This window comes from Balaenoptera ricei, chromosome 1, assembly GCF_028023285.1.
Source record: "Balaenoptera ricei isolate mBalRic1 chromosome 1, mBalRic1.hap2, whole genome shotgun sequence".
NCBI classification, from domain to species: Eukaryota; Metazoa; Chordata; class Mammalia; order Artiodactyla; family Balaenopteridae; genus Balaenoptera; species Balaenoptera ricei.
In genome coordinates, this window is record NC_082639.1 from 94,442,359 (window position 1) to 94,468,833 (window position 26,475).

At 37.3% G+C, this 26,475-nt stretch overlaps 1 protein-coding gene across 6 annotated transcripts in view; it reads left to right on the forward strand.

Moving 5' to 3' along the window:
• The window catches only part of NTNG1 (netrin G1), a 325,003-nt gene that overhangs the window by 157,859 nt on the left and 140,669 nt on the right, over window positions 1-26,475 (forward strand). For all 6 annotated transcript variants that reach the window (XM_059900684.1, XM_059900655.1, XM_059900638.1 and 3 more), the window contains exon 2: window positions 860-1,500. In XM_059900684.1, the coding sequence (XP_059756667.1) occupies window positions 860-1,500 (641 nt within the window). The remainder of the gene's footprint in view (window positions 1-859; window positions 1,501-26,475) is intronic.

Consider the following 26,475-nt stretch of genomic DNA (forward strand, 5'->3'; position numbering starts at 1 on the left):
ATTAGCCTTTGTGTGAGGGAAATAATAATAATGGCTAACATCCACGGAGAGCTGACTGTGGGCCGGCACAGAGTAATACATCAAATGGCTGTGACTGTTTGCAAAAATCTTCTAATTAAGTACTGGATTTTCCTGTCCTGATAAGTTGGAGCACACCCCCGCCCAAAGTCTTTCCTGAGCGATCCCCTTGCCTCTAGCTAATAGGATGGCAGATGTTGGGACCAAGCCCCAGAGCCTGTAGTGTACCACATTTTAATGATTTGTGGTGAACAAAGTAAATGCTTTAAAAGCAAGCTTTATGAAGCAGGGACCCAGTTAAGTATGATGGATTTGAGGTGAAGCAAAAAGAAGCTGGATGTCGTATGGGGGTATTGTTTCCCAAACAGGACACAGGTATCTACGGTTCATTGCTAATTCTAAAGCTTTACTTGAAAAATGACTTCTTAAAAAATTGTGCTCTTGAGGAATGTCCTTGAGGCATGGAGGAATTTCCTTGCTTTTCTATAGCATCTTTCTAAGAGGATGCGGAGGTATTGAGCTGTTAGACAGTTGTTCAGTGTCTTTGTGCTTCTGAGATCACATTATGGGTCTAACACATATGGGATAAATAAACTGTTTTCATTTCTTAAAGACTATGGAAGGAAATAAGACAAGAAAATTACCATATTGCCTCTTTTTTTTTTTTTTTTTAAGCTATTAAAGAGGAGAATCCAGTTAAGGCAAATAAAAATGATTACTGCAAGCAGGTTGTTGTTGGTTTTTTTCTTTTTCTCCTAGCCTCCCACTCAGCAACAGCAATATGGCAAGACTTGTGTCACACCAGTGTTTTGATGCACCCTCTTTTGTTCTTCTTCCATAGGGCAACCCCTACATGTGCAATAATGAGTGTGATGCAAGTACCCCGGAGCTGGCACATCCACCTGAGCTGATGTTTGATTTTGAAGGAAGACATCCCTCTACATTTTGGCAGTCTGCTACTTGGAAAGAGTATCCCAAGCCTCTCCAGGTTAACATCACTCTGTCTTGGAGCAAAACTATTGAGCTCACAGACAACATAGTTATTACCTTTGAATCGGGGCGTCCAGACCAAATGATCCTGGAGAAATCTCTTGATTATGGACGAACATGGCAGCCCTATCAGTATTATGCCACAGACTGCTTAGATGCTTTTCACATGGATCCTAAATCCGTGAAGGATTTATCACAGCATACGGTCTTAGAAATCATTTGCACCGAAGAGTACTCCACAGGGTATATGACAAATAGCAAAATAATCCACTTTGAAATCAAAGATAGGTTCGCGTTTTTTGCCGGACCTTGGCTACGCAATATGGCGTCCCTCTACGGACAACTGGATACAACCAAGAAACTCAGAGATTTCTTCACTGTCACAGACCTGAGGATAAGGCTTTTGAGACCTGCCGTTGGGGAAATATTTGTAGATGAGCTACACTTGGCACGCTACTTTTACGCCATCTCAGACATAAAGGTTCACGGAAGGTAAGAAAACAACTGTCTGACTTGAATGAGAATGGGTGTGTCCAAAGAAAAGGCCAGTTTGCTGCTCCTGCAGCCGTAGAGTGACATTTGTCCCTTTCTACTGTAACATTTTCTCAGGAACGCCAGCCTAGAGGTAGGTTCTGAGGCGTTTGAGACCCTTCTAACTCAGCAGTAATTTGTGATCCCAGACTTGCTGTCACTGAACCTGAACCTGGCAGGATTTCTTAGAATTTAAACCAAAGGCCAAAAAAAAGCATCTTACTTGAGAACAAGGAAGTCCCTAGGTCAGGGCGTGGTTTAAGTCTTTAAGGTAACGAAGCCAGGGGAACAAAGCCAGCTGCTCTGTAAAAGGGACTGAAAAACAAGAAATACATCTTACTATTGTTTTTTTGTTTTTTGTTTTTTGTTATAATCTTGCTTTTTTTTTTTTTTAATCAGTTCAAGAGGAGTATTTTTTTTAATTAATTAATTTATTTATTTATGGCTGTGTTGGGTCTTCGTTTCTGTGCGAGGGCTTTCTCCAGTTGCGGCGAGCGGGGGCCACTCTTCATCGCGGTGCGCGGGCCTCTCACCATCGTGGCCTCTCTCGTTGCGGAGCACAGGCTCCATACACACAGGCTCAGTAGTTGTGGCTCACGGGCCCAGTTGCTCCGCGGCATGTGGGATCTTCCCAGACCAGGGCTCGAACCCGTGTCCCCTGCATTGGCAGGCAGATTCTCAACTACTGCACCACCAGGGAAGCCCCCTTACTATTGTTTTTGAATGCAAGAGAGAGTTTCAGCATGGTTCAACTCTCTGTTTATGTTTTGTTATATCGTACCAAAAAAGTTCCGGAAGTGAAAGTTATATCTCTTTACATTTATTAAATCATAACCGAAAGCATTTAGGAAATACACTGCATTTGTTAAAGAGGGGCAAGCTCTACTTTTCAGGTTTTGGATGTTATTATCTTAAAAGGATATGCTATCATTTAAAATATGAACCTGACTCAGGCTGCCTTCATTTTGTCAGTCAATTACGGATGCACCAGAGTTCAAATGCATTAATGCTCCCAGTCAGGCATATCTTTGTTTTGATAATATACCAGAGACACAATTGAGCAAGTTTCCAGGGAGTTTGAAGACATTTAAATGAAAAACTTGAATAATGAGAACCAGGACCACCAACACAGAGATTCTCAACCAGATTTTGAAGTGTGGTATGCTACCAGAATAGCCAACTGATGGGAGTTGAAGCATGAGATGATGAGTTGGGAAAACTAAAGGTAAGAGTGGAGTAGAGAGCACATTGGGAAAAAAAACAAGGAAATGTGAAGCAAAGCAATAATCGTTCTAAAAATGCCAAGAGAGCTTTCAATCAAAATATATGAGGATAAGAATATAAACAGTACATACATCATATAGGTTTAGTTAATCATAAAAGCTAAACAGATAAGTCCAGATTCATTGATTACTGGCTTCCAGTAATCCCTTAGGGCTGCCTAGTCCTCAGAGACTGGAGAAGTGTTGAGACTCCCTGGGCTTCAGAGAGTTGTCTCAAACCACCTTTAATAATAGTGCTGGTACACTTGTGCACTAGAATGAAGAAGTGGCCACTGCTGTTAAGTAAGAGCCAGAGTGGGCACGCAGAATGGGGTGGTGGACGTGACCTCGGTAAGGTGGCAAAGGTTTCAGAATTTTACCTTATGGAATCTGACTTACGGAGAATAGCAGGAACTGATGGCCGCCTACTCTCAGCTTTGTTCTGGCTTCATGTTTCTCATGGAAGAGTCAAGAATCTTGAGCTATGGAGCCTCTTTTAAAACTTTTAACCAAGGTTTGGTCAGGTTTGATGAAAATATCTTTAGAGCAAAATCATATTTCCGAGAGAAATATGCACTGGTTCAATATTGAGCTTGTGGGTTCTAGAGTTCATATACGACCAGGGCATGACACGAGAGCAGTGTGGAGCTATGACGTTAAATATGAGTTTGTGATTTATAATAAAATGTAGCTATTGTACTCATGAATATTTTAGCAAAAGATCAGTTTCCAGTATCTTATTCTTGGGAACATACAATATATAAAAACAGTTGATGTTGATATTATTATTATTATTATTATTATTATTATTTTAAGAAGCTCTGGTGGGCACTAAGGAGGCTTGGTTTCTTTTTTTTTTTAATTTTATTTATTTATTTTTGGCTGTGTTGGGTCTTCGTTTCTGTGCGAGGGCTTTCTCTAGTTGCGGCAAGTGGGGGCCACTCTTCACCGCGGTGCACGGGCCTCTCACTATCGTGGCCTCTCTTGTTGAGGAGCACAGGCTCCAGACGCGCAGGCTCAGTAATTGTGGCTCACGGGCCTAGTTGCTCCGCAGCATGTGGGATCCTCCCAGACCAGGGCTCGAACCGGTGTTCCCTGCATTGGCGGGCAGATTCTCAACCACTGCGCCACCAGGGAAGCCCTGATGTTGATATTATTAACAATAGCATACCACAACAAAGTAACAAGCATTCTGTTTATCTACAAGAATCAATGTCAAAATTAATAAGCTGAGATGTGAATTTGAATCCTAGTGTGATCTATATTGTTAGGTAGAATCATCTAGGTCAGCTTACTTACAGTTTGAGAAATCCTTAATCTAAGCCAAAATCCTTATAGCCCAACTTCCCCTAAAACTCTCATTTTTCACTTATAAAAAAGACAGTCTTGTGATGTTTTTGGCTGGAAAATAAACATTGTTTGGGCTTATTTCTGTTATTAGATATTCATTTTTGTTCCCTCTGATTATTTAAGAGAATGTAAAATACACTTTAAAGCTAAAAGCATTTTGGTGCATTCTGTATTGGAGTCGGACTTACTGTCACTTAAAGGTGCCATGTTAGAAATGTAGAATCCCACCAGATTTTTCATTTTTCTTTTATCCTTCATCCTAGTAGTATCCTTCAACTGCATTTCAATGGTTCTGAGGAGTTTGGAGGAGCCCTCCTCCCTTCTCTGGGGCTCACCTCCACTGTCTTTTCCTGTTCACCAGTCAACTGAAAGCTGGTGAGGAAGCAGCTGGGCAAAAGAGAAAGGTCCAATAGAGGTGAGCCCCTTCCATAAGGTTCCACTCTGTCACCTCCAAACTCTGTCCAAATTCCTCAGGGCAAAACTGATGCTGGCATGTACTGTGCTAGGTACCAGATGGCTGGGGTATTTTTAGTCTTAAGGGAGGGACTAAAGAAGCAAGGCCTGATGGCTCGGGCATATCTCCAGCTTCTAAGTTATATAAGGAAGATGGAGCCACTAAGGGAACTGTTGAGCTGTTGCCTGGTTCACAGCCCTTTCAGCAAAGAAGCTGATATACGCTTGAAAATTTCAGTTGGGTTAAAATCCTGAGTCGTCTTTTTCCTACATAGTAAATAATCTATAGGAGGATTGAACATTAATTGATGATCTCTAAAAGAAAGTACTAAAATTTCTTTTCAAGAATATCATAAATATAAACTTTCCAAAATATAACTGTCTTTGCTTCCCTCAACCCATGCCCTCTACCATCCTTGATGTGATTGCAATGTTTAACTTACTTTTACATGTCTATGTCTGATCATTATAATGATATTTTTCTACCTGTCACTCCACCACCACCCCCACCATGATGTGAGAATTGGCGTGAGTTATTTGGGGAAAGTGGGTAAATTTCCTTAGAATAGTGGACACATAATACTACAAGTTTTTTCACCTTGAAATATTAAGCTACGAAACAAAAACAATTGACTGTGAATTCCAATTTTCTACTTCCTGTGCACATGTGTATATGGCCTTTATGTTTTATACTGACTTGTATTATTTGGTATAAAAATGATGTTTTGATTGTTATTAAACTAATGTAGCATTTATGTTCTTTTTAGCATGTGACACATCTGATACCAATTTTATTGGTGACAACTGTAATCACATCATAAAAATTTTATGCCTCTTTTGCTACATACATATTTTGCTTCCATTTACTCACTCTTATTGTGTATTTATTAAGATAATGGAGGAAAAAGAGGACATATGGCCATTGGCAATCTCAGCAACTCCATGTTACTTACATTGTTCAATAAACCTAATAATCTTCATGGACTAATTCTGACTTATGGATGTCCTGCTTCAGTAAATCAGAGTGATTTTCTCTAGTGAATAATAGACGAGTGCAGTGTGCCAGTACCTTAATTAAAGAGTGGCTCTCTTAGTCTTGATCTCATTTTAATTTACAGGGTAATACTACAATAATATTACTAATGGAAGTTACATTAAAGGGCATCAAGTAGCATTAACTGTATTAAATTATGGTACTTATGTTAATTAACTGCTGAAGCAAGATGGTTCTAATGGCCAAAAAGGTCATCTAATGCATAAATAAAATCTACCTAGACGAGGGGTGAGAGGAGAAATGAAGAGTACATGTTTGTTCTGAACATCTTTTTATACAGACAGGGAGTTAAATGCACAGGGCTGTTAAATGTAGATAATGTCCAAAATGTTTTCTTAGTCACACAATTGGAAGTTTTGACTTTTAAGTGTTTTGTTTCTGTTTAAACTTTCCAGATTCAAATTAATTGAAAAGTAAACATTATATTTGTCAGATACATAGATTTTATAGAATATAAATTCAACATTATTGTTTCTTTGAAGTGAAGGGCTTCAAGGAAGTAATGCAATTTATTGAAATAATTGTTAAGTCTGAAAGACCAATGAACATTGGATAATATGCTCATTTATTTGTAAGATATACAGTCGGCAACGTATCAAGGTACTGGTTTCAGACATAAGATAACAGAAATTTTTTTCAACCTCAAAAGATTTAGGACAGAATTGTAAGAACTTTTCTCAGTGGTAGAAAACTGGAATGCACATCTCCATTACTTGCCTTGTTACACAATATTCCTAAACATAATTATCAATAATTTTTTCTCAGTAGTGTTTACTCATTTCTTGATCCCTGCAGGGCCTACCCAAACTCCCTATAGGCGGTTGGCTGTCAGTTACTATTTATAGAATTGACTTCGCCCTCGATGCCTCCATTTATCTTTAAGAAAAGAGCCAGGGAGCATTAGCACAGAAGCTCCACTTCCACACACTTTTGGGTGCTTTCTTTGCTTCACTGCTGCCCCAGCTCAGATACACAGCCTCCCTGCCTAATCCCAGGACCTGGGAAGGTCCAGGGACAGAAATATTCTCTTTGGGTATCAGAAGTGAGAAAGGTCCCCTATACTCTCACCCTCAGAAGGAATCAGATATATTTGTTTAAATGTCGCCGCCTTGGTATTTGCTCTAATTGGGACAAAGTGAGGTTGAAATTCACTTTCTTGAAGCAAGGCTTTCAAACAGTTAGTGCACAAACGTGTGATATTAGGTAAACAGGAACACCGGTGGAAGTTTAAAAGTAAAAAAGCAGTTGGGCATTCTTCAAATTTTCTCAAATAATTTGGAAAACACATGTAATATGGAAGTGCTCTGCCAATTATAAAAGACTTACATTTATTCTGTAATTTCTCTTAGTCTTTTTCCTAGCTGCAATTTGAGTAAATCCACCAAAATATTTACCCTTCGTCTCTCCTGTGAGAGGCGTCCTGCAGGGTGCTTTTGACACATTTGGCCTGTCATTTTTCCATTCTTCCCAATTAGTCCTAAATACTGAGGTTGGGCTTTACTGCTGCTTAACAGACTCTGCTGTTGTAACACCTTTCTTCTTTCTGTTACCAAAAAAGACTCTACCTCTGCCCTGGGACAGGTGCTGGGCTAGACAGTGGCTATATGGAGATGCAGGAGGCATAGTCAGTGCCTTCAAGGAACTGATATCCAGAAGGGGCCGAGACATGTAAACAAAAAATGATGACAGCTTGGGTTAAATGCTTTTACTGTGTGACTGTGTAAAGCGCCCTGGAAACAGAGCAGGAGATACTAACTTAATCTGGGAAGCCTCGCAGAAGCTTTGATGAGGATGGCATTTGCATGGTATCTTGAATTTGTGCCTTAGAATGCCAAGCAGCCAGTGCAGAATGGATATTCTAGGTTACAAATTATGCTTAAAAACAGCACAGCATGTTGAGGAGCTCCAAATAGTGAGGAATTGGTGGAGTGGACAAATCCTGGGAGATGCTCTTCCATCTTCTTTCTCCCTATGGACATTTAGTCTCTCCAAGAAGCCTTTAAGGATTCCTGCATCTTGGCCTCTGAGTTCCCAGTGTCATAGGAAATCTAAGATTATACGGGTTCTCATATAGCAACTAAATGTAGGTGAGAAACATTCTAAGGCAGTGGTGTTAGAGGATAATCCAGGGTGGCTGTATTAGCAAGGAAATACAGAGAGAGACAAGGAGAGCAGTAACATTGCTTAATTGTGGAGCAACCGTAACTCCAAGTCCTGATGCTCAAGTGGAGAGTCTGTAAAAGCTCTCCAAATTCCACAAAAGCAATCAGAGCATAAGGGTTTAATATTTGCTTGCAAAATCAATAGGACTTGGCAACCAATCAGATTTCAAAGAAGGAAAGACTTTAGTAGGGATCCAAGTGGGGAGTCCAGTAAAGGATTTGAAAATACTGCTCTGGTGTTCCAGAGAAAGGTTTGCATTAGAAATGTAGGTTTTAAAATTATCACCTTATATGTGATGGTTGAAGTTTAGGGAATGGATGACATTGATATGATAGGGTGTTTTCCCTTATAATTATAAATGACTATGATCATTTATAGAACAGTTACAGAACTCTGTGGAGTACTGTCATTTAAGAGGTAATTTTTGAAGGTAATTAAGAAAAACTCTGAGAAACAGAAGGAAATCAGAAAAGAGGGGAATGAGGTGATTCTAATAGCCCCTATTAATGTTTAAGTGGTAATCCTTTACATTTGTACAGCACTCAGGTTACAAGATTCTTGTCATACACCTTCTTTCCTTTAGTCCTTACAAGTAACTTGTGAGGCAGGTGCTATTTAACCCCATTTTACAGATGAGAAACTGAAGACCAGAGAAGTTCCATGACTTTTTTTTTTTTTATAACATCCTACACATAATAAAGTGACAAAATCAGGTTGCTAATTACAAACTTCATGTTTTCTCTTTATTATGCTCTTGTAGCCCCACTAACCTGAAGTGAGCTCAGTACATATAGCAGACTCAGAATATTCCCAAAAGACCCATCTTTAAATGGCAATAATGAACCAATAAGTCTTGTGGCTCTACCCTTCTTGGAATATTCTGGAAGGCACTTCTCCATGACTTTAGGCCCAGTACAGGTATCCCCATTTTGCTTTTACAAAAGACCTACATTAGTACCTGTTTTCACTAACCAAAAGGAATCTAAAGAGGGTTTTCACCTTTATTTAAAAAGGAGAAAAGCAAAAATAGTGTTCAGCGATTGTTCTGCAGCAAGCCCTGTTAGAGGCAGCGTACACCCTGAGCAGCCTGGTGAGAACGGCACCACCAGGTTCCTTCCCTGGGAACTACACGCAGCATCTCAGCATCAAGCCTGCATAGTTTGGAACTGTGTCTGTGAGCTTCTGTGCTCTTATCTCAACTTATTCTGTGCATCTGTTACCAAGATGTGCCCTAGGGTAACTGCTTCTTCGCTTTACGCCGTTTCAGCTTACGAAAGGTTTCATAGGAGCTCCCGACTTTCAGGTAGCGGAGGAAACCTGCATTTCATTATACCAGATTGCAGTGTGTTTATCTGAACTCTAACTTCTTACTTCATTTTTAGCAACTTTATAATGTGTGATTGGGCTAATTTTTCATATTGTGTTAGGTTTTAACAAAATTAAGATAGTTGCTCATTTTCTGAGGGGGAAAATAAATAGATGAACTTAATTTTTTCCCATATTTTTCCATAGACCTTTAATACCTGCAACTACTTCCACTTAACGGGCATCATCAAACACTAAAACAAGCCACAAACATTAATGGATAAACTTGGAAATGGCCAACTACCTTAGTTTATTTTAAGAAAGTTTATCCTTCAGTTGAGAGCAATCAAATTTTCCTTTTAACTTCCATATATTAGTTCACATTCTCTCTTCTGGAACTATAGTGAATGTGTGCTACCTCTTTCATACAATAAAATTTCATAAATTTGCAGTCAAGGATTCTATCCCTCCAAGTCTTCTTTTTTTTTCCAAGTTAAATTTAACCATTCTATCAACCAAAAATTTTCATTTTAATTTCTTCTTCTTTTTGAAGGAAAATGAAATTCAATAAATAAGAGCATTCAGATGAAAAGCTTAGTAACCATAATTAAAAATAAAAAACAACATAGAGCATTGCTACTTAACTCCAGTGAAAATGCTTTAAATAAAGATTTATGGTGTGAACCCATGTTAAGAGGACAACAGAGTGCCATTCTGATTTGGGGCATATTTTTTAAATCCTTGAGGATTTCTTGAATTATAAAGAGAATATATGCATAAGCAGCTCATTTTCCTCTGAGGTTTATACCGTTATAAGGAGAGAAAGTATCTAATAATTTCTCCAGTTAAATTATGAACTTCATTAGTGTGCAGAAAAACAACCCAGTTTAGGAACTTGTCTCTTTATCCTTAACTCCCCAGTGCCAGAGATTTTTTTTAAACTAATGGGTCATTAAAGGAAAGATGTCTCCTTTTAAGAAACATAAGGATATTTAGGCAAAATACCACATAATAAAAAAGTGAGATAATTTTCTCCCTCACTTAATTTATCATTTTTAGAGGAAGTTATGTTCTGGCTACATCTGTATGCCCAAACAATGGGAAATAGGGATACACTCAGCTTTTCCATCCACCTTCAGGACCCAAGTTCTTTATTCTAATTCAGTGGTTGTCATCTTTGGAAGGTCTTCTTGTTTTTTTGCCCCTAGGTTCAAAGGTATTTCCTGACACATTAGGAGTTCATGGCCATTGGTCGATATTTAATGTAAGAGTTTTTGTGGATCTATGTGATCAGCGGTTCAGTAGAGACACTCTTTCCATTCATTCTCCAAATACAAGAACAAAAGTGTTAAGGTCCTGGCTTTTATCATAGTAATTTGATTGTGTGGATAGATATATTGATTTCATAACAATATAAGTATATACTCCAATTCATTAAGCCACATTTAGAATAATAAATGTTAGTGTAACCATAATTAACTGCACTGCATATAAATTCATGATTGCTAGTTCTGCCACCTTTTTATAGGTAAGAAAACTGTATCTAAACAAGATCAACAATCAGTGGCAAAGAGGAGATGGAATTTTGTTTTGCTTTTTTATTTTTATAAAAAATTTTTTTTTACAATTTTAAAGGTTACTTTCCATTGACAGTTATTAAAAAAATATTGGTATATTCCCCATGTTGTACAATACACCCTTGAGCCTATCTTACACCCAATAGTTTATACCTCCCACTCCCCCACCCCTATATTGCCCTTACCCCCCACTGGTAACCACTAGTTTGTTCTCTATATCTGTGAGTCTGCTTCTTTTCTGTTTTATTCACTAGATTGTTGTATTTTTTAGATTCCACATGTAAGTGATATCATACAGTATTTGTCTTTCTCCATCTGACTTCACTTAGCGTAATGCTCTCCAAATCCATCCATGTTGCTGCAAATGGCAAAATTTCATTCTTTTTTATGACTTAGTAGTATTCAATTGTATGTATATACCATACCTTCTTTATCCATTCATCTGTGGATGGACACTTAGGTTGCTTTCATATCTTGGCAATTGTAAATAATGCTGCTATGAACATTGGAGTACATGTATCTTTTCAAATTAGTGTTTTTGGGTTTTTTTAGATATTTACTTAGGAGTGGGATTGCTGGGTCATAAGGTAGTTCTATTTTTAGTTTTTTGAGAAACCTCGATACTGTTTTCCACAGTGACTGCACCAATTTACACTCCCACCAGCAGTATACAAGTGTTCTCTTTTCCCCACATCCTTGCCAACATTTGTTATTTGTGTTCTTTTTAATGATAGCCATTCTAACAGGTGTGAGGTGATATCTCATTGTGGTCTTGATTTACATTCCCCTGATGATTAGCAATGCTGAACATCTTTTCATGTGCCTGTTGGCCATCTACCTTTCCTGTTTGGAAAAATGTCTATTCAGTTCTGTTTGTTTTTTTGATGTTGAGTTGTATAAGCAGTTTATATATGTCAGATATTAATTCCTCTTGGTCATATCATTTGCAGATGTTTTCTCCTGTTCAGTAGTTTGTCTTTTCATTTTGTCGATGGTTTTCTTTGCTGTGCAAAAGCCTTTAAGTTTAATTAGGTCCCATTTGTTGTTGTTGTTGTTTCTCTTATTTTCTTTACTTTAGGAGAAGGATCCAAAAAGTTATTGCTGTGATTTATGTCGAAGAGTGTTCTGCCTATGTTTTCCTCTAGGAGTTTTATAGTATCCAGGCTTACATTTAGGTCTTTAATCCATTTGAGTTTATTTTTGTATATAGTGTTAGAGAATGCCTAGAGACAAATGAAAACAAAAACATGGTGATCCAAAGCCTATGGGATGCATCAAAAGCAGTTCTAAGAGGGGAGCTTATAGCAATACAAGCTTACTTCAGGAAACAAGATATCAAATAAAGAACCTAACCTTACACCTAAAGGAACTAGAGAAAGAAGAACAAACAAAACCTAAAGTTAGTAGAAGGAAAGAAATCATAAAAATCAAAGCAGAAATAAGTGAAATAGAGACTAAAAAAACAATAGAAAAGATCAACGTAACTAAAAGCTGGTTCTTTGAAAAGATAAACCTTTAGGCAGACTCATTGAGAAAAAAAAAGGGAGAAGGCCCAAACCAATAAAATCTTAAATGAAAAAGGAGAAGTTACAACTGACACCATAGAAATACAAAGGATCATAAGAGACTACTATGAACAACTATAGGCCAAAAAATGGACAACCTAAAAGAAGTGGACAGATTCTTGGAAAGGTACAATCTCCCAAGACTGAACCAGGAAAAAATAGAAAATATGAACAAATCCATTGCCAGTAATGTAATTGAATCAGTAATTTAAAAATTCCCAACAAACAAAAGTCCAGGACCAGATGGCTTCATAGGTGAATTCTACCAAACTCTTTAGAGAAGAGTTAACACCTAACCATCTGAAACTATTCCAAAAAATTGCACAAGAAGGAACACTTCTGAACTCATTCTTTGAGGCCACCATCACCCTGATACCAAAATCAGACAAAGATACTACAAAAAAAGAAAATTATAGGCCAATATCACAGATGAGCATAGGTGCAAAAATCCTCAACAAAATACTAGCAAGCCAAACCCAACAATACATTAAGGATCATACACCATGATCAAGTGGGATTTATTCCAGGCAGGATTGCCAGGATTTTTCAATATCCATAAATCAATCAGTGTGATATACTATATTAACAAATTGAAGAATAAAAACCATATGATCTTCTCAATAGATGCAGAAAAAGCTGTTGCTAAAATTCAACATCCATTTGTGATAAATACTCTCCAGAAAGTGGGCATAGAGGGAACCTACCTCAATGTAATAAAGGTCATATATGATAAACCCAGAGCTAACATCATACTCAATGATGAAAAGCTGAAAACATTTCCTCTGTGATCTGGAACAAGGCAAGGATGCCCACTCTCACCACTTTTATTCAACATAGTTTTGGAAGTCCTATCCACAGCAATTAGAGTAGAAAAAGAAATGAAAGTAATCCAAATTGGAAAGGAAGAAGTAAAATTGTCACTGTTTGCAGATGACATGATACTATACATAGAAAATCCTAAAAATTCCACCAGAAAACCGCTAGAACTCATCAATGAATTTGGTAAAGCTGAAGGATACGAAATTAATATACAGAAATCTGTTGCATTTCTATACACTAAAAATGAAATATCAGAAATAGAAATTAAAGAAACAGTCCCATTTACCATTGCATCAAAAATTATAAGATACCTAGGAATAAACCTACCTAAGGAGGCAAAAGACCTGTACTCCAAAAACTATAAGATGCTGATGAAAGAAATTGAAGACAACACAAACAGATGGAAAAATATACCATGTTCTTGGATTGGAAGAATCAGTATTGTTGAAGTGACCATACTACCCAAGGCAATCTACAGATTCAATGCAATCCCTCTCAAAATACCAATGGCATTTTTCACAGAAAAATTTGAAATTACTTATGTTTTGGCAAATGAGTTCATTTCTGAACCTCCACTTGAAAAAAATTGGAAGAATGAATGGCCTAGGTTTAAAATGTGTGATGTAAGTGTCTCACAAATATCATTGGTCCAAAGATCCCAATCCAGAATATTATGTAATTGGGATAGCGACTGTGTCAGCTCTTTCTTGATTTGTGACTGGTGCCTAAGACAACTGATAATGTGCTAGGAATGTATTGAGAGGACAGAGGACAAAACATTAGGATCTCAAAATCATTTTTTGTCTTATTTTAGAAGGAAACATTGGCTAGGAGTCAAGAGGTTCTAGCTCTAGCTGTGCTAATAACTCTGTGACCTCAGAGCAAGTCCCAACCAGTATAAGCAGAATCTCCTCATCTTCAAAATGGGAGTGTTATACTTGATTTGTGTTTCTCAGAATTACTCTTCAAATAAAGGCTGTAATGGTCAAAGACTTTGGAAATGTTGTTTGCAATATTTTCTTCTAGGAGAATCACAATATATATTAGCATATTAAAGGCCCTGAGATGTCCTACAGTAAAGGAATGTTTCCATTTTATTTAACCAGAGCCTCCCAAACTTACTTAGTCAAAAAGAAACCCTCTATTAGTACCCCAAAGAATTAGTGTTAACGGAACTCAAGTAGGGTGACAAGGTCTCTTCAATCTCCAGTATCGTTGGACTCTTCATATGATATAAGGCAATAAATGAAAACATAGTGTGTGTGTTTGAACTATTTTCAGTGCTAAGAACAGCAAAGGTATTTGATATTTCACAGCAAGGTCTAATTTTAGCTATCATCCTTTGATATCATTGCTACGTTAAGAGAAAAAATGAGACTATCTTAGTGAAAGGCTAGCTTTGATGGGGAGTACCTTTGTTTTTTTACTGTTGCTCTTATTTTTTGAACATTGGAGAGTACTGTGTATCTTTAAGAATTATAGGAAATTCACTATTCTATTGGAATAGATAGGGATATTTTTGTTTTGTTTTTAAGCTAGAGAAATTGTGATGGAAGAGTCAGCAAAGATGTAAAAAAATGAAATGCCAAGTGGTACAATCTGGTGCATTTTAGAGATAAATAGAGATGCTGGAGGATTTCTCTTCCTCTCAGATGTAGCTCCTCAAACTCTAATTACAGCAATAAACTAAAATCATGTGTATAAAGGAAAATAAGATTAACTAATACTTAATGTATTATTTTTACTTTCTTTCCTTTGCTCTGGAAGATATTCTTGAAACCACAGGCTGATTTTAGTTAAATGTGGGTCTCCTTCCTTCTACTCCTGAGGAGTGTTAGTGAATAACAAATGAAAGCCCAGTAAAACTAAAATAGTATACAGCTAAGGGATATCACCTTGTCTAGGAATTGTGTGGCTGCCCTGGCTGCTTTTACTCATTTGTTCCTGCTAGAGTATCAGGGAAGCAAAGCTGTTACAACATATTGGTGACATACATGTGTACTTATAGATCCTCCAGTGCTACTTAGGTCAGGGAACAGATGGGGGTAGGGTGGACGAAGAGATGATGGGATGGGGGAGTCTAAGAGGTCAGCAGTTTGGCAAGTTGGGAGGAGACAGCCTCATGAACTCCTGTATTGGAATTAAATAGACAGTGTGTATGCCAAACAGAGAGTCATAGCACTGCAAAATCATTTCTTTTAGAACTGAAAAAAAAACATGAAAATAATGTAACTCCCTCTTTTTCAGATGTGAAACAAAATGGTTAAATGAATTAACCAAGGATGATATTGTTGAATAACCAAAATTTAGATCCAGATAGAACTTGAGTTTTACTCACTGATCTGCCCTCAGTGCCTATAACTGGGCCTGGCACATAGTAGGCACTCAGTAAATACTTAGTGAGGGAATGAGTGAATGGGTGTGGAATACCCTTTTGAGCATCAAGCAAACCAACCATTCTAAGAATCTGTACTCTTCCCATTAAGCATCCTGTGGCCATCTTTGTGTATTCCTTACATAAAACTGCAAGGGAATTGGGGCTAAGCACAATATTTTTGGTAATGCCACTTTATCCAATATACTAAAATTGCAAAGCATCAATCTTCAACCAATTGTCCAAAGTTAGAGAATAAAACTTATCTACCTCAGATATCAGAGTAATGTATGTATTCAGGATAATATCACCCTACATATTTTCTTCTATTATTTGTCTGATTGGTGTCTTTAAGACCAGAAAGACTCTTTTTTTTTTTAAAACATCTTTATTGAAGTATAATTGCTTCACAATGGTGTGTTAGTTTCTGCTTTATAACAAAGTGAATCAGCTACACATATACACACGTTCCCATATCTCCTCCCTCCTGCCTCTCCCTCCCTCCCACCCTCCCCATCCCACCCCCACAGGCAGTCACAAAACACCGAGCTGATCTCCAGGTGCTGTGCAGCTGCTTCCCACTAGCTATCTATTTTACATTTGGTAGTGTATATATGTCCATGACACTCTCTCACCCTGTCACATCTCACCCCTCCCCCTCCCCATATCCTCAAGTCCATTCTTTAGTAGAAGACCAGAAAGACTCTTGGTTCCTTTTCTGGTTGAGGACAAGTCTGTGAAAATAATTGGACTCTTCTGCCCAATAAATATTTAGTAAAATCACCATATGTCCCAAAGTTGCCTTCAATTGATATTTGTCGCCTGGGTTCAATAACCAAGGAGTTTAAAAATGTATAAAAACCATCTTACAATTTGTAAATGAGGTCTTTAAATATTATTAAGGTCAGGGTTGGGGTTGCAGAGAATTTGAGCTGAGAAGACATGGAAACAGGCCGTGACCTTTTGTGAACATACATCTTTATTAAAATAATTCAAGTTAATTATACACTCTTAAGTAGCAAAATAAGATTAAAATTATTAATAGTAAATGGCTGATTATGAGAACAAAGGAGAGAGAATGAAAGAACATAATGTATGGCAAGCTCACAGTGGTGGAATTGTGGGTAATATTTATTTGTGTCTTTCTATATTTTTCACATTTCATTCATTGAACATGTCAGAATAAAATCAGTTTTAAAAATAATGTTAAAATTCAGCAAATTTGCAGGATACAACATCAACACACAGAAAGAAGTTGTGTTTTTATACACTAACAATGAACAATTCTAAAAGGAAATTAAGAAAACAATCTCATTTACAATACTATCAAAAAGAATAAAATACTTAGGAACAAATTTAACCAAGAAGACAAAGGACTTGTACACTAAAAACTACAAAACATTGTTGAAAGAAATTGAAGACATGTATAAATGAAAAGCAATCTCATGTTCATGGCTTGAAAGCTGTTAAGATGTCAATACTACTTTAAGTCAATACTACTTAAAGCAGTCTGTACAGTCCATGCAATCTCTGTCAAAATTTCAATGACAGTTTTTATAGAAACAGAAAAATCCATCAGAAAATTCATGTGGAATCCCAAGAGACCCCAAATAACCAAAGCAGTCTTGAAAAAGAATAAAGTTGGAAGTCTTACACTTTTTGATTTCAGAACTTACTACAAAGCTATAATAATCAAAGCAGTGTAGTACTGGCATAAAGATAGACATATAGAGCAATAGAATAGAACAAAGAGTACAAAAATAAACCTCACATATATAATCAAATGATTTTTGACAAGGTGTCAATCCCATTCAAAGGGAAAAGGACAGTCTTTTCAACAAATGGTATTGAGAAAGCTAGATCTTCCTGAATTGGGGATAGAAACTTACCCAGGCAAGCACCTAAGAGGCCAAGGTAGGGAGGTTCTCCTCTCTGATGATGCCTCACTTCCCCAATTCAGGATTTCCAGGTAGTTCTAAGCACCTCCCAAAACTACACCAAGGGCTCTCCTTTTGATAATGGCCAAGCATTTCATATCATGCTAACTCTCCTGAAAATAATGACTACAAACTCCAGACTAAATGTAAAAGCAATTATTTGAAGGCCCTAGAGAGTGACAAGAGGCAGGCTGATATTGGAGGGGAGTCAATACTTGGAAGAAAGGAGAGGTATTAGGTGAGTTTCCCTTTATTCTGCTTTTCCCCAAGGGCAGGCCTCAGTCTATGCAATGCATGATGGGGAAAAGGAGGTGCAGTTAAAACTCAGATGGAAAATCTTCTTATCTTATTGACTTGAACAACCAGTGGACAGGATGAGGCAACCACAGCAATTAAAATGTCAAGAGAGAAATATGAAAAGGAGAGAGTCAGAGAGGGGGGAACCCTAAATACTATGCATAAACTCTACCTAAATCTCTGGCTGATCCCAGAATCATTAATATGTGGGGCAGTCTCCAAGCAACCTAGCGAAAGCTGAAAGAACTGAACTTTCAGCTGCTATTGCAGAGGAGACAGCATATGCAGTTTGAATTTAGCCACTTTCACTGCATGCTAAAACAAATGAACAAAATCAATACTCTAAAGAAGAACATAATAGAATCCAAATTATTGGATTATTGGTCTCTACAAATTATTATTCATGGTGTCCAGATAAAATAGCAAATTATTCAATATATAAAGAAAACAAACAAAAAAGATGACCTATGTTGTAGAGAAAAGACAACTGAGACCAAACTCAACATGACTAAGATGTTGGACTTAGTACAGAAAGATTTTTAAAGCAGCTGTTATAACAATGCTGAAGGATATAAGAACTGTGATTTTAATAAGTGATGATATGAAATATCTGCAGGGAAATAGAAACTATTAAAAAATCAAATGGAAATTCTAGTCCTTAAAAGGTATAACTTTTAAAATAAAATTTCACTGGTTTACTTAAGAGTACGTTGGGGCTGCCAGAAGAAAAAGTCAGTGAGCTTGATGATAGATCTGTAGAAATTATCAAATATGAAGAACAGGGAGGAAGAAGGCAGAAAAAAAATGATCCAAGCCTCATGGGCTTTTAGGACAATAGCTAAAGGTTTAATATGTGTGTAATACGAGTCCCAGAAAGAGAGAAGAGAGGGAATGGAGCAGCAAAAATATCTGAGGAAGTAATTCCTGAAATTTACCCAGAGACATAAAGTTGCAGTGAACCCCAAGCAAGATGAATATTAAGGAAACAGCTTCCTAAGCGTATCATATACAAACCACTGAAATCCAGTGATAAAAAGAAGATCTTGAACGCAGCAAGAGAAAATAAAAAGATACATTATGTATAAGTAAACAGCAATTCAAACAACCATTGAAATCCTCATCAGAAACAGAAGATAGTGAAACATCTTTAGAGTGATGAAAAAAAAAAAAAATACTGTCCATTTAGAATCTATATCCAGTGAAAATATCTCTTACAATGAAGGCTTATTAAAATCATGTTCAGATAAAAGAAAACTAGGAATTCATCACCATCAGACCTGCACTAGAAGAAATGCTAAAAGAAACTTATCAGGCTAAAAGGAAACGATATCAGATGAAAACTTAGAACTTTAGGAAACAATGAAGAACAATGGAAATGGAAGATATATGGATAAATCTAAAAGATTAGCTTTCCTCTTTCTTTCTTTAAAATGCATATCACTGTTTAAAACAAAAATTGTTGACAGTTTATTATGATACGTATATAGAAATAATGCATATAATAACTACTGTGTAAAGAATGAGAGAAAGAGATACATGGACCTATATACTTGCAAGTTCTTACATTTAGCATGAAGTAGTACAATGTTAGCTCTAAGTAGATGGTGAAAAATTAAGGCTATATAGTATAATCCCTAGAGGAATCATAAATAATAGAAATTCAATGAGGTATATCTTAAAAGCCAGTCGAAAAATTAAATATGGAAATCTTAAGAAATATATAATCAAACCAAAACTATACCACCCAAGAACAGAGGAAGGAGGAAGCACAGTTATCTAGGGAGCCTGTCTACCTAGACATCCACTTAGGGTGATTTGGGGTACCTGATATTTTTAGAAAGTAGAAAACAAAAATACAGACTTACATTTTTCTTCCCGCCTCCACTCTACCACCCCCGACACACTGACTTGCGCTCCCTCAGCCCTGCATCTCCTGGTGAGGTTCAGCTTAGCCCCCCGGTCCCCCTCCTGTAACTCCTATATGCTTCATCTGTTACCAAACTTTTAAAAAACTTAGGGAAAAAAGTGCTTTCATATTTGTGGTGTATGGGACCCTCTAAAGTCAGAGCACAAAGCAATAACCCATCTTGTGGCGGCCCACGGTAGCAGTAGTGGAGAGGAGTTATCCACAATGACAAAATTTTTCGTCCTAGGGAGCCAGAAAGGTGATGGTGCCATTAGTAATATTTTAGAAATGGAGAGAGATACCTATTTGAGATGACAGCTCATATTTTAACTTAACTTAAAAGTATTAATGGCCTATGGTTAATTGAAACTATGAGAATTTTTTTTAAATTAATTAATTTATTTATATTTATTTTTGGCTGTGTTGGGTCTTCATTTCTGTGCACGGGCTTTCTCTAGTTGTGGCAAGCGGGGGCCACTCTTCATCGCGGTGCGCAGGCCTCTCACTATCGCGGCCTCTCTTGTTGCGGAGCACAGGCTCCAGACGCGCAGGCTCAGTAGTTGTGGCTCACGGGCCCAGTCGCTCCGCGGCATGTGGGATCTTCCCAGACCAGGGCTCGAACCTGTGTCCCCTGCATTGGCAGGCAGATTCTTAACCACTGCGCCAGCAGGGGAGCCCATGAGACTGCTTTTTACCAGAGAGGAGAGACTTAGATGTAAGTATTTGTTAGTGAATGTATGAGTAAATTGGCCTATTGATAATCTACAAATAAATTAGTAAATTGCTATTTTACACTCTTTAAATTTTCATCCAAGTACAAATGTTTCCTTAGAAATAAGCAGATGGCAATCATTATTATCTTTATTATTACTGATTGCAGCCCTGGTATTTCCTAGTGCCACGAGAATACTTAGGAAGTATTCTTACCCCATATATAACCCTGACTGTATTGAGACCATTAATATTGGTATCATAGGACAGTGGTTTGACCCTTCAATGAGTTTTCCAACCATGGAAAATATACCAATAATATAAGCATAGAGGATAAGATTTTGGATGAACATTATATTATAAAAATATCTTGAGAATGTTTTATTTCCTTTGGAAAAGTTTTTTTTTAAGAATAAAAAAAAATAAATGGTGTTTCTCAGGAGATCTTGAGGACTCAGGAGTAAGTCTTTAACATCATGTTGTATTTTTCTGCACTCCTACCCAAGATGATCAGATCAGTTGAGAAATCTCATCCACATTCACTACAGAAGCAATTTTTTATTGCCCAACCTCATGGCTGACTACAGATCAGAGAAAACCTAAGGGTGGAGTACGTGCCCTTCTCCGTTCAAAGGCTGATCTCCAGATCACTAGAACCACTCAGATGCTCTTTGGTTCTGACAGCTCTGCCACTTCTCTAGCCATTGTGAATTTGGGAAGTCAGCAGATCACAATCTAAAATGCAATCGTTTCTGTGTTCTAGAGTGACCCATTTAGAGGAAGAGATAAAGCATGCTGAAAATGAGAAGTATGTAGTGTTAATATCAAAGGAGACCATGGCAACCACCTTCTTAACCTCCGCAGCACAAATAATGTAAAATGTACCAAAATCCCATAATGTATAACAGAAATTTATATGAAAAATAGGCCAGGCAATGTCAGAAATACACTATAATCAAAAAAAGAAAGAAGTCCATTTTGGAAATAGCAGTAACCATTTGATTAAACTTGTTAATGCAATGAAGACGTTTTGCACTTTTAAGAATAATTTATGTGTGTGGCTTAAGAAAGAAAAGAATAATCAGTTATGTTTAGTTAAACAGAAATGAAGTTACACGCTTTTTGAGAACATGATAATTGGTAAGAATAAAAAGGAGTAAAACATCATTTAACTGGGAATCAAATCAGGTGGATGCTAATCCAAGAACTGCAGTATGGGAAATAATAATACCTACCTTACCTCCTTTTCAAGAATTTGAAAAATGAAAAATACAATACAAATAAATGTAAGCACTTAAATGTTTAGTGCTTACTAGTTCCTAGCAGTGTGCCAGTTGCTGGAGATACAAAGAAGCCAAGGTCCCTATCCTTAAGTTGTTACCATCTGGATGGGTTGATAGCCACTTCACAAGGAAAATTATATAGCAGTGTGGTCTGTGCAGTGTTAGGGATGTGCATAAGGTTGCTATGGCAACAGCAGGAAGGAGGAGGAGGAGGAGGAAGACCTTTGGAATGGGGGAAGCTTTCTGGAGGAGTTCCAATATTCTCTTCTTCATCAAGGTTATTTCTAAACCAGTACCTCCAGATGTTAGGTCAAGCCATATGGAATTGTTTTTATCAATCAGTTAAAGATGGTTGAATATTATGTAATGATTGAAAATATCTAGTGCCCTATCTTAGTATCAGTACACACTTAGACATGTTTTCCTTCTCCTTTCCCTAATATATCTAGATAATTCATTCACAGTAGACTTGGTGCCAGATACACAGAAATATTAAGTAAAATGTGGATTTGTAAGACTGTATGTTGTTTAATCAGACTGTATGACAGGCTCAATTTTTAATACAAAGTTAATCCTGTTTTCATTAAATATAAATGTTATTTATGGAAAACAGGAGTCCTGCAGAAGCAAGAGGATATCTCTCAGGGTTACACATTTTGTACTTGCTTAATATTGATGAGTTTAAACCAATAGGCTTCTTTGCAATTTGATTATTTGCTCCTTTCCTTGATATTGATTGTTCTATTAGATTTTGCTACTAACAAAAGCACGTGTAAAGATTCCAGTATTATTTTCCTACCAAAATAAGACGCCAGAGGAAATTGCTACCACAGTTGAGTTTTTGACACAAACTAAAATAAGAAAATATTAAGTTGAGGCATATGCTCGTTAACTCTGGTTTACATGGAGAGGCAGCAGAGGTTGGCTGGAAGCAAGACACACCTGGGTTCAAATCCCAGCTCCTTCACTTGCTGCTTGATAGATTTCAGAAAAATTGCATAACTTAAGTATCTCAGAGTCTGAGTCCCCATCATGTATAAAGTGAAACAAATGCTATCCACATTAATGAGCTATTTTAAAGATTATTAATGTATGTAAAGTGGAAGTACATGTTAAATAAATGGTGGGTATTATCATGGGCCCAGGAATGGTAGTGAAAATTAAATATTGTGACTTCAAAAGCAGCTTTGTTTTTTTTTCAATTATCTTTTATTAGTCTCACTACAACATATTGGCCCTATCAACATTAGCCATTAAGATTTTTCTTCTTTTACTAACTCTTTCTATCTCCCTATATTTTTGGACTATATTTCCTATATTGCTGAGTTTGTATTTATACTAATATATAATTCATACTTTGCTGTACCTTCATTAATGCACATATGTTATCTGTCTTAATTGTTTCCTTTCCCTTTAAAGACTTCAGCAGGTTAAATTATTGTTACCATATTTCTAGAGTTCTCTGTTGGTAGAAATCCCCATGAAAATTAAAACCAGGAATTGCAAAAAGAGCAGAGCAAGTTCAGGTTTTCTAAGGTTGGCCCCTTGAGTCCTGGGTAAATGCAGCTGTATTATACCCCATTTCCTCTGGGTCACAGATGTGTATTTATCCTCACCAATGATGGATGGCCTACTTTGACATTTTGCACGGATGACTCTTGAGAAAGAAGACTATAGTTATAAAAGATTCATTGGTTCATCCTACAGTCCTAACATTGTCACCTCGACACACAGTGACAGTATTATAATGTCCATTGACCCTGCTGATCAGCAGAAAGGAAAAGAAAATGTCTCAGGATCACCTAAGACAGAAAAAGAGTATGGCACTTCTTTTCCATAGGATGCAATAACTAATGCAATTTTTAGTTTTGTTTTTCCTTTGGCTTCAGGGAAACTGCTTTTGAAAGGCAGCAAAACCCCTGTGTGCTGGGAAGGTTCAAGGGTCACCAACTTAAGAAGCATATCCAGTTCAGAGGCAAATCCATGGGTCATGAGGGAATTAGAGTAGAGGTTTAGCAGGTGAAGGAAAAAATTATGTGAGCTCAGAAGAGTGGACAATTAAGTGAAGAAGATATGATACAAAAGGAATTATATATTATATAAATGACATTCAAAACCCAATTAAAATGAGTCACTCTGTAAATCATCTTTTTTGATCAGTAGTCTTATTTCACCTCTAATGTATATTGAGTATGTTCTATTAGGCAAAGTGGACTTCTTAAAAATAAGTATTTTGCTGGATTTGGGAGTAACTTACAAACATTGTAACATTTAAAAATAAAATGTGGCTGACCTATCATTACCCAGGGAAACTCTGACATGCAAATGATGAACATTTTTTTTTAAATGTATGACCGAAGCATTAATAGAACCATAATTACCATACCATACAATTACCATAATTGTAAGATGAATGTCAAAGTTCAGACTTAAATGCTTTATACAAATAAAACAGTAAACTATAAAAATGTAAAACAGAGGTGGGCTCTGTACATTGAGATACGTGTCTTTACACTCAACTAATTAGTCGCTGCTGAATGTTTTTGCTTTGCTCAATGGCATGTGGTACATAAATCATTGCAATATGTTAAATGCAAATGGTTGTTAATAGAGGAACCATCTGGTCCGTGCTGAAGAGTTTGTTAAAAAGAATGTGGTGAAGCTACTTTGGATAATGTTGAAAAACTCAAATACCAAATTTCTAAAATGAGCTGCCTGTGTTAACCCCAACATTACTAATACTCTCCTGGCCTTTTGAATTCTACAAATTCATCCTAAACCACAGTCTGTGCTGTTTTCATGCAACCCCAGTGGATACTTCTAAAGGCAGAATATCCTACAGAGTCTTCACACTGCATGGGGACCTGCAGTGTCCTAAAATTGTGTTCAGGGATTTAGAACAACCAATAAATAATCAGACGATCCTCTCTAGAACATCTTTGCTACCATGAATAAGACAGACTCTCCATCCCGGTCCCTCCTGGAAGCTATTCCTTTGTAGCTGTAGATCACTGGCCAGCTGCAGGCTGATGATGAATTGCCGTGGGTATCATCAGTGTTTGCAACCTCCCTCCTGTAATCCACAGTACTGTATTTCTCCAAAAGATCATCAGTGCAAAGGGGAGCCATGATTTCTCCCCCAACATACTTTATTAGATGCTGTCACATAGCTTCCTAATAATGTCTGCCAGGCTCACCGGTGACAGTGTAAAACATGGGAAAATTAGTAACAGGACAGGAATCAGAGCCCTCAGGTTTCCAATGTCATGTTCCACTTTCTGGCAAAAAAGGGAATGCTCCTTAATCCTACCCCTTCTAATCAGTCCCTGGTCAAGGTTGCTATCATATTTAGGAGCCAGCTGCCATGATGATCTATTATATTAATATCCATTGGAGGTGTGCTCAAACGGTGTCATACTCAAAATAGAACTTTGGCCATGAAGGAACAGGCTTAGAAATTAACTGTGTGGATGAAAATCTTTAAGCATACAACTTCACTAAAGCCAGATGCAAGGTTTGATTATTGGCCTACTGCTAACTTGGCTTTCTCAACCCTACATTTTTTTTTTTTTTTCTTTCCTTCACCCTACCCCCTTTCTCTTTTGGCTGTTACACGGTCTGATTTAAGACTGTGCTTTTGGGGCTTCACCTGCGGAAGAAGAGGCTGCAGGAGAGCTCATTAGCCCAGCAGACGCTCTGTCCCTGGATGAATTATACAGTGAAAAGCTTGTTTCTGAGAGCCACCAAAAAGAACCAGGGCTTTGTGGAGGTGGGCAGCCCTGCAGTGCAATACAAGCTTTTTATTTGTTAAAAAGGGATTTTGTACTAAAAAACATTTCCCTTTGTTTGTTCTCATGAAAAGAGGAGCCTCCTGAAGGCTGCGTGCATTTGATGACTCCATTTCAAAATGAACACTTGTCAGTTTCCAAACAGGGCTGCTGTACTTGAAAGTCACACAAAACCATTCGGAGATGGAGAGACCGGCACGATAATCAGACAAGCAATACCTTAAAGGCAGAATGTGCTGGCTGTGAATTTGAGAAGCTCAAATATTGCATTGAATTCTGACAATGATCCTGAGCCTTTACAAAGCCCATGCTTTAGATTTGGAGACTAGAAACAAAAAATTTCTTAGGTTGTCTAATTATATTAGTTCATTGAGCTGTAACACCACTTTGGTTCCCAAAACACCACTTTAATTTAATTTAGATTTTGTTACTTCTTTCCCTCCAAAAGGAAAACTTCACCATAGAGGCGTATTTATTGTTTTTAATGCTTATGTTTGGAAACATCCACTAATTCACTTTCCCGCTTAATTACAGGGAACAGGAGGATTGATTCTTTAAACCTACAGATGATATTTACCAAAGTTTTTATGGAAATATAAATGGAAAGTTTCTTTGATCCAAAATTATGGTCTGATTTTCTGGGGTTTTTTTTTAGGAGAGGAAAGGGCACCGAGGGAAATAGGAAGAGCCAACAAAAGCCAGCTGCAGAGACACGGCATTCATCAACCTTGAGTCTTTTGTATAGGGAAGTGCATTTGGGTCACTGCTGCTTTCCTTCTCGGCAGGATCCTATGGGGCCTCCCCAGTACACTCTGCTGATATTCAGTGACACACACACCAGCAGGGAGAGAATTCAGACACATTCCATCTGTTGGTGTTTTCATTTTTTTCAGATCCACTAGATGAGGTGTTTGTCAGCAAACTTGTCACTCTGTTGTATTTTTGAGGCTTGAGCCCTCTTCTTGGGCCCAAAGTTATCTTAGAGATGCGAAGTAGAATATCATAACCTTCCCATAGCACTTTTTGATGCTGGAAGTGTCCTCAATTCCAAAACACTTCTCTCACTTTTGTTCTGAAAACTCCTCTGGGTCA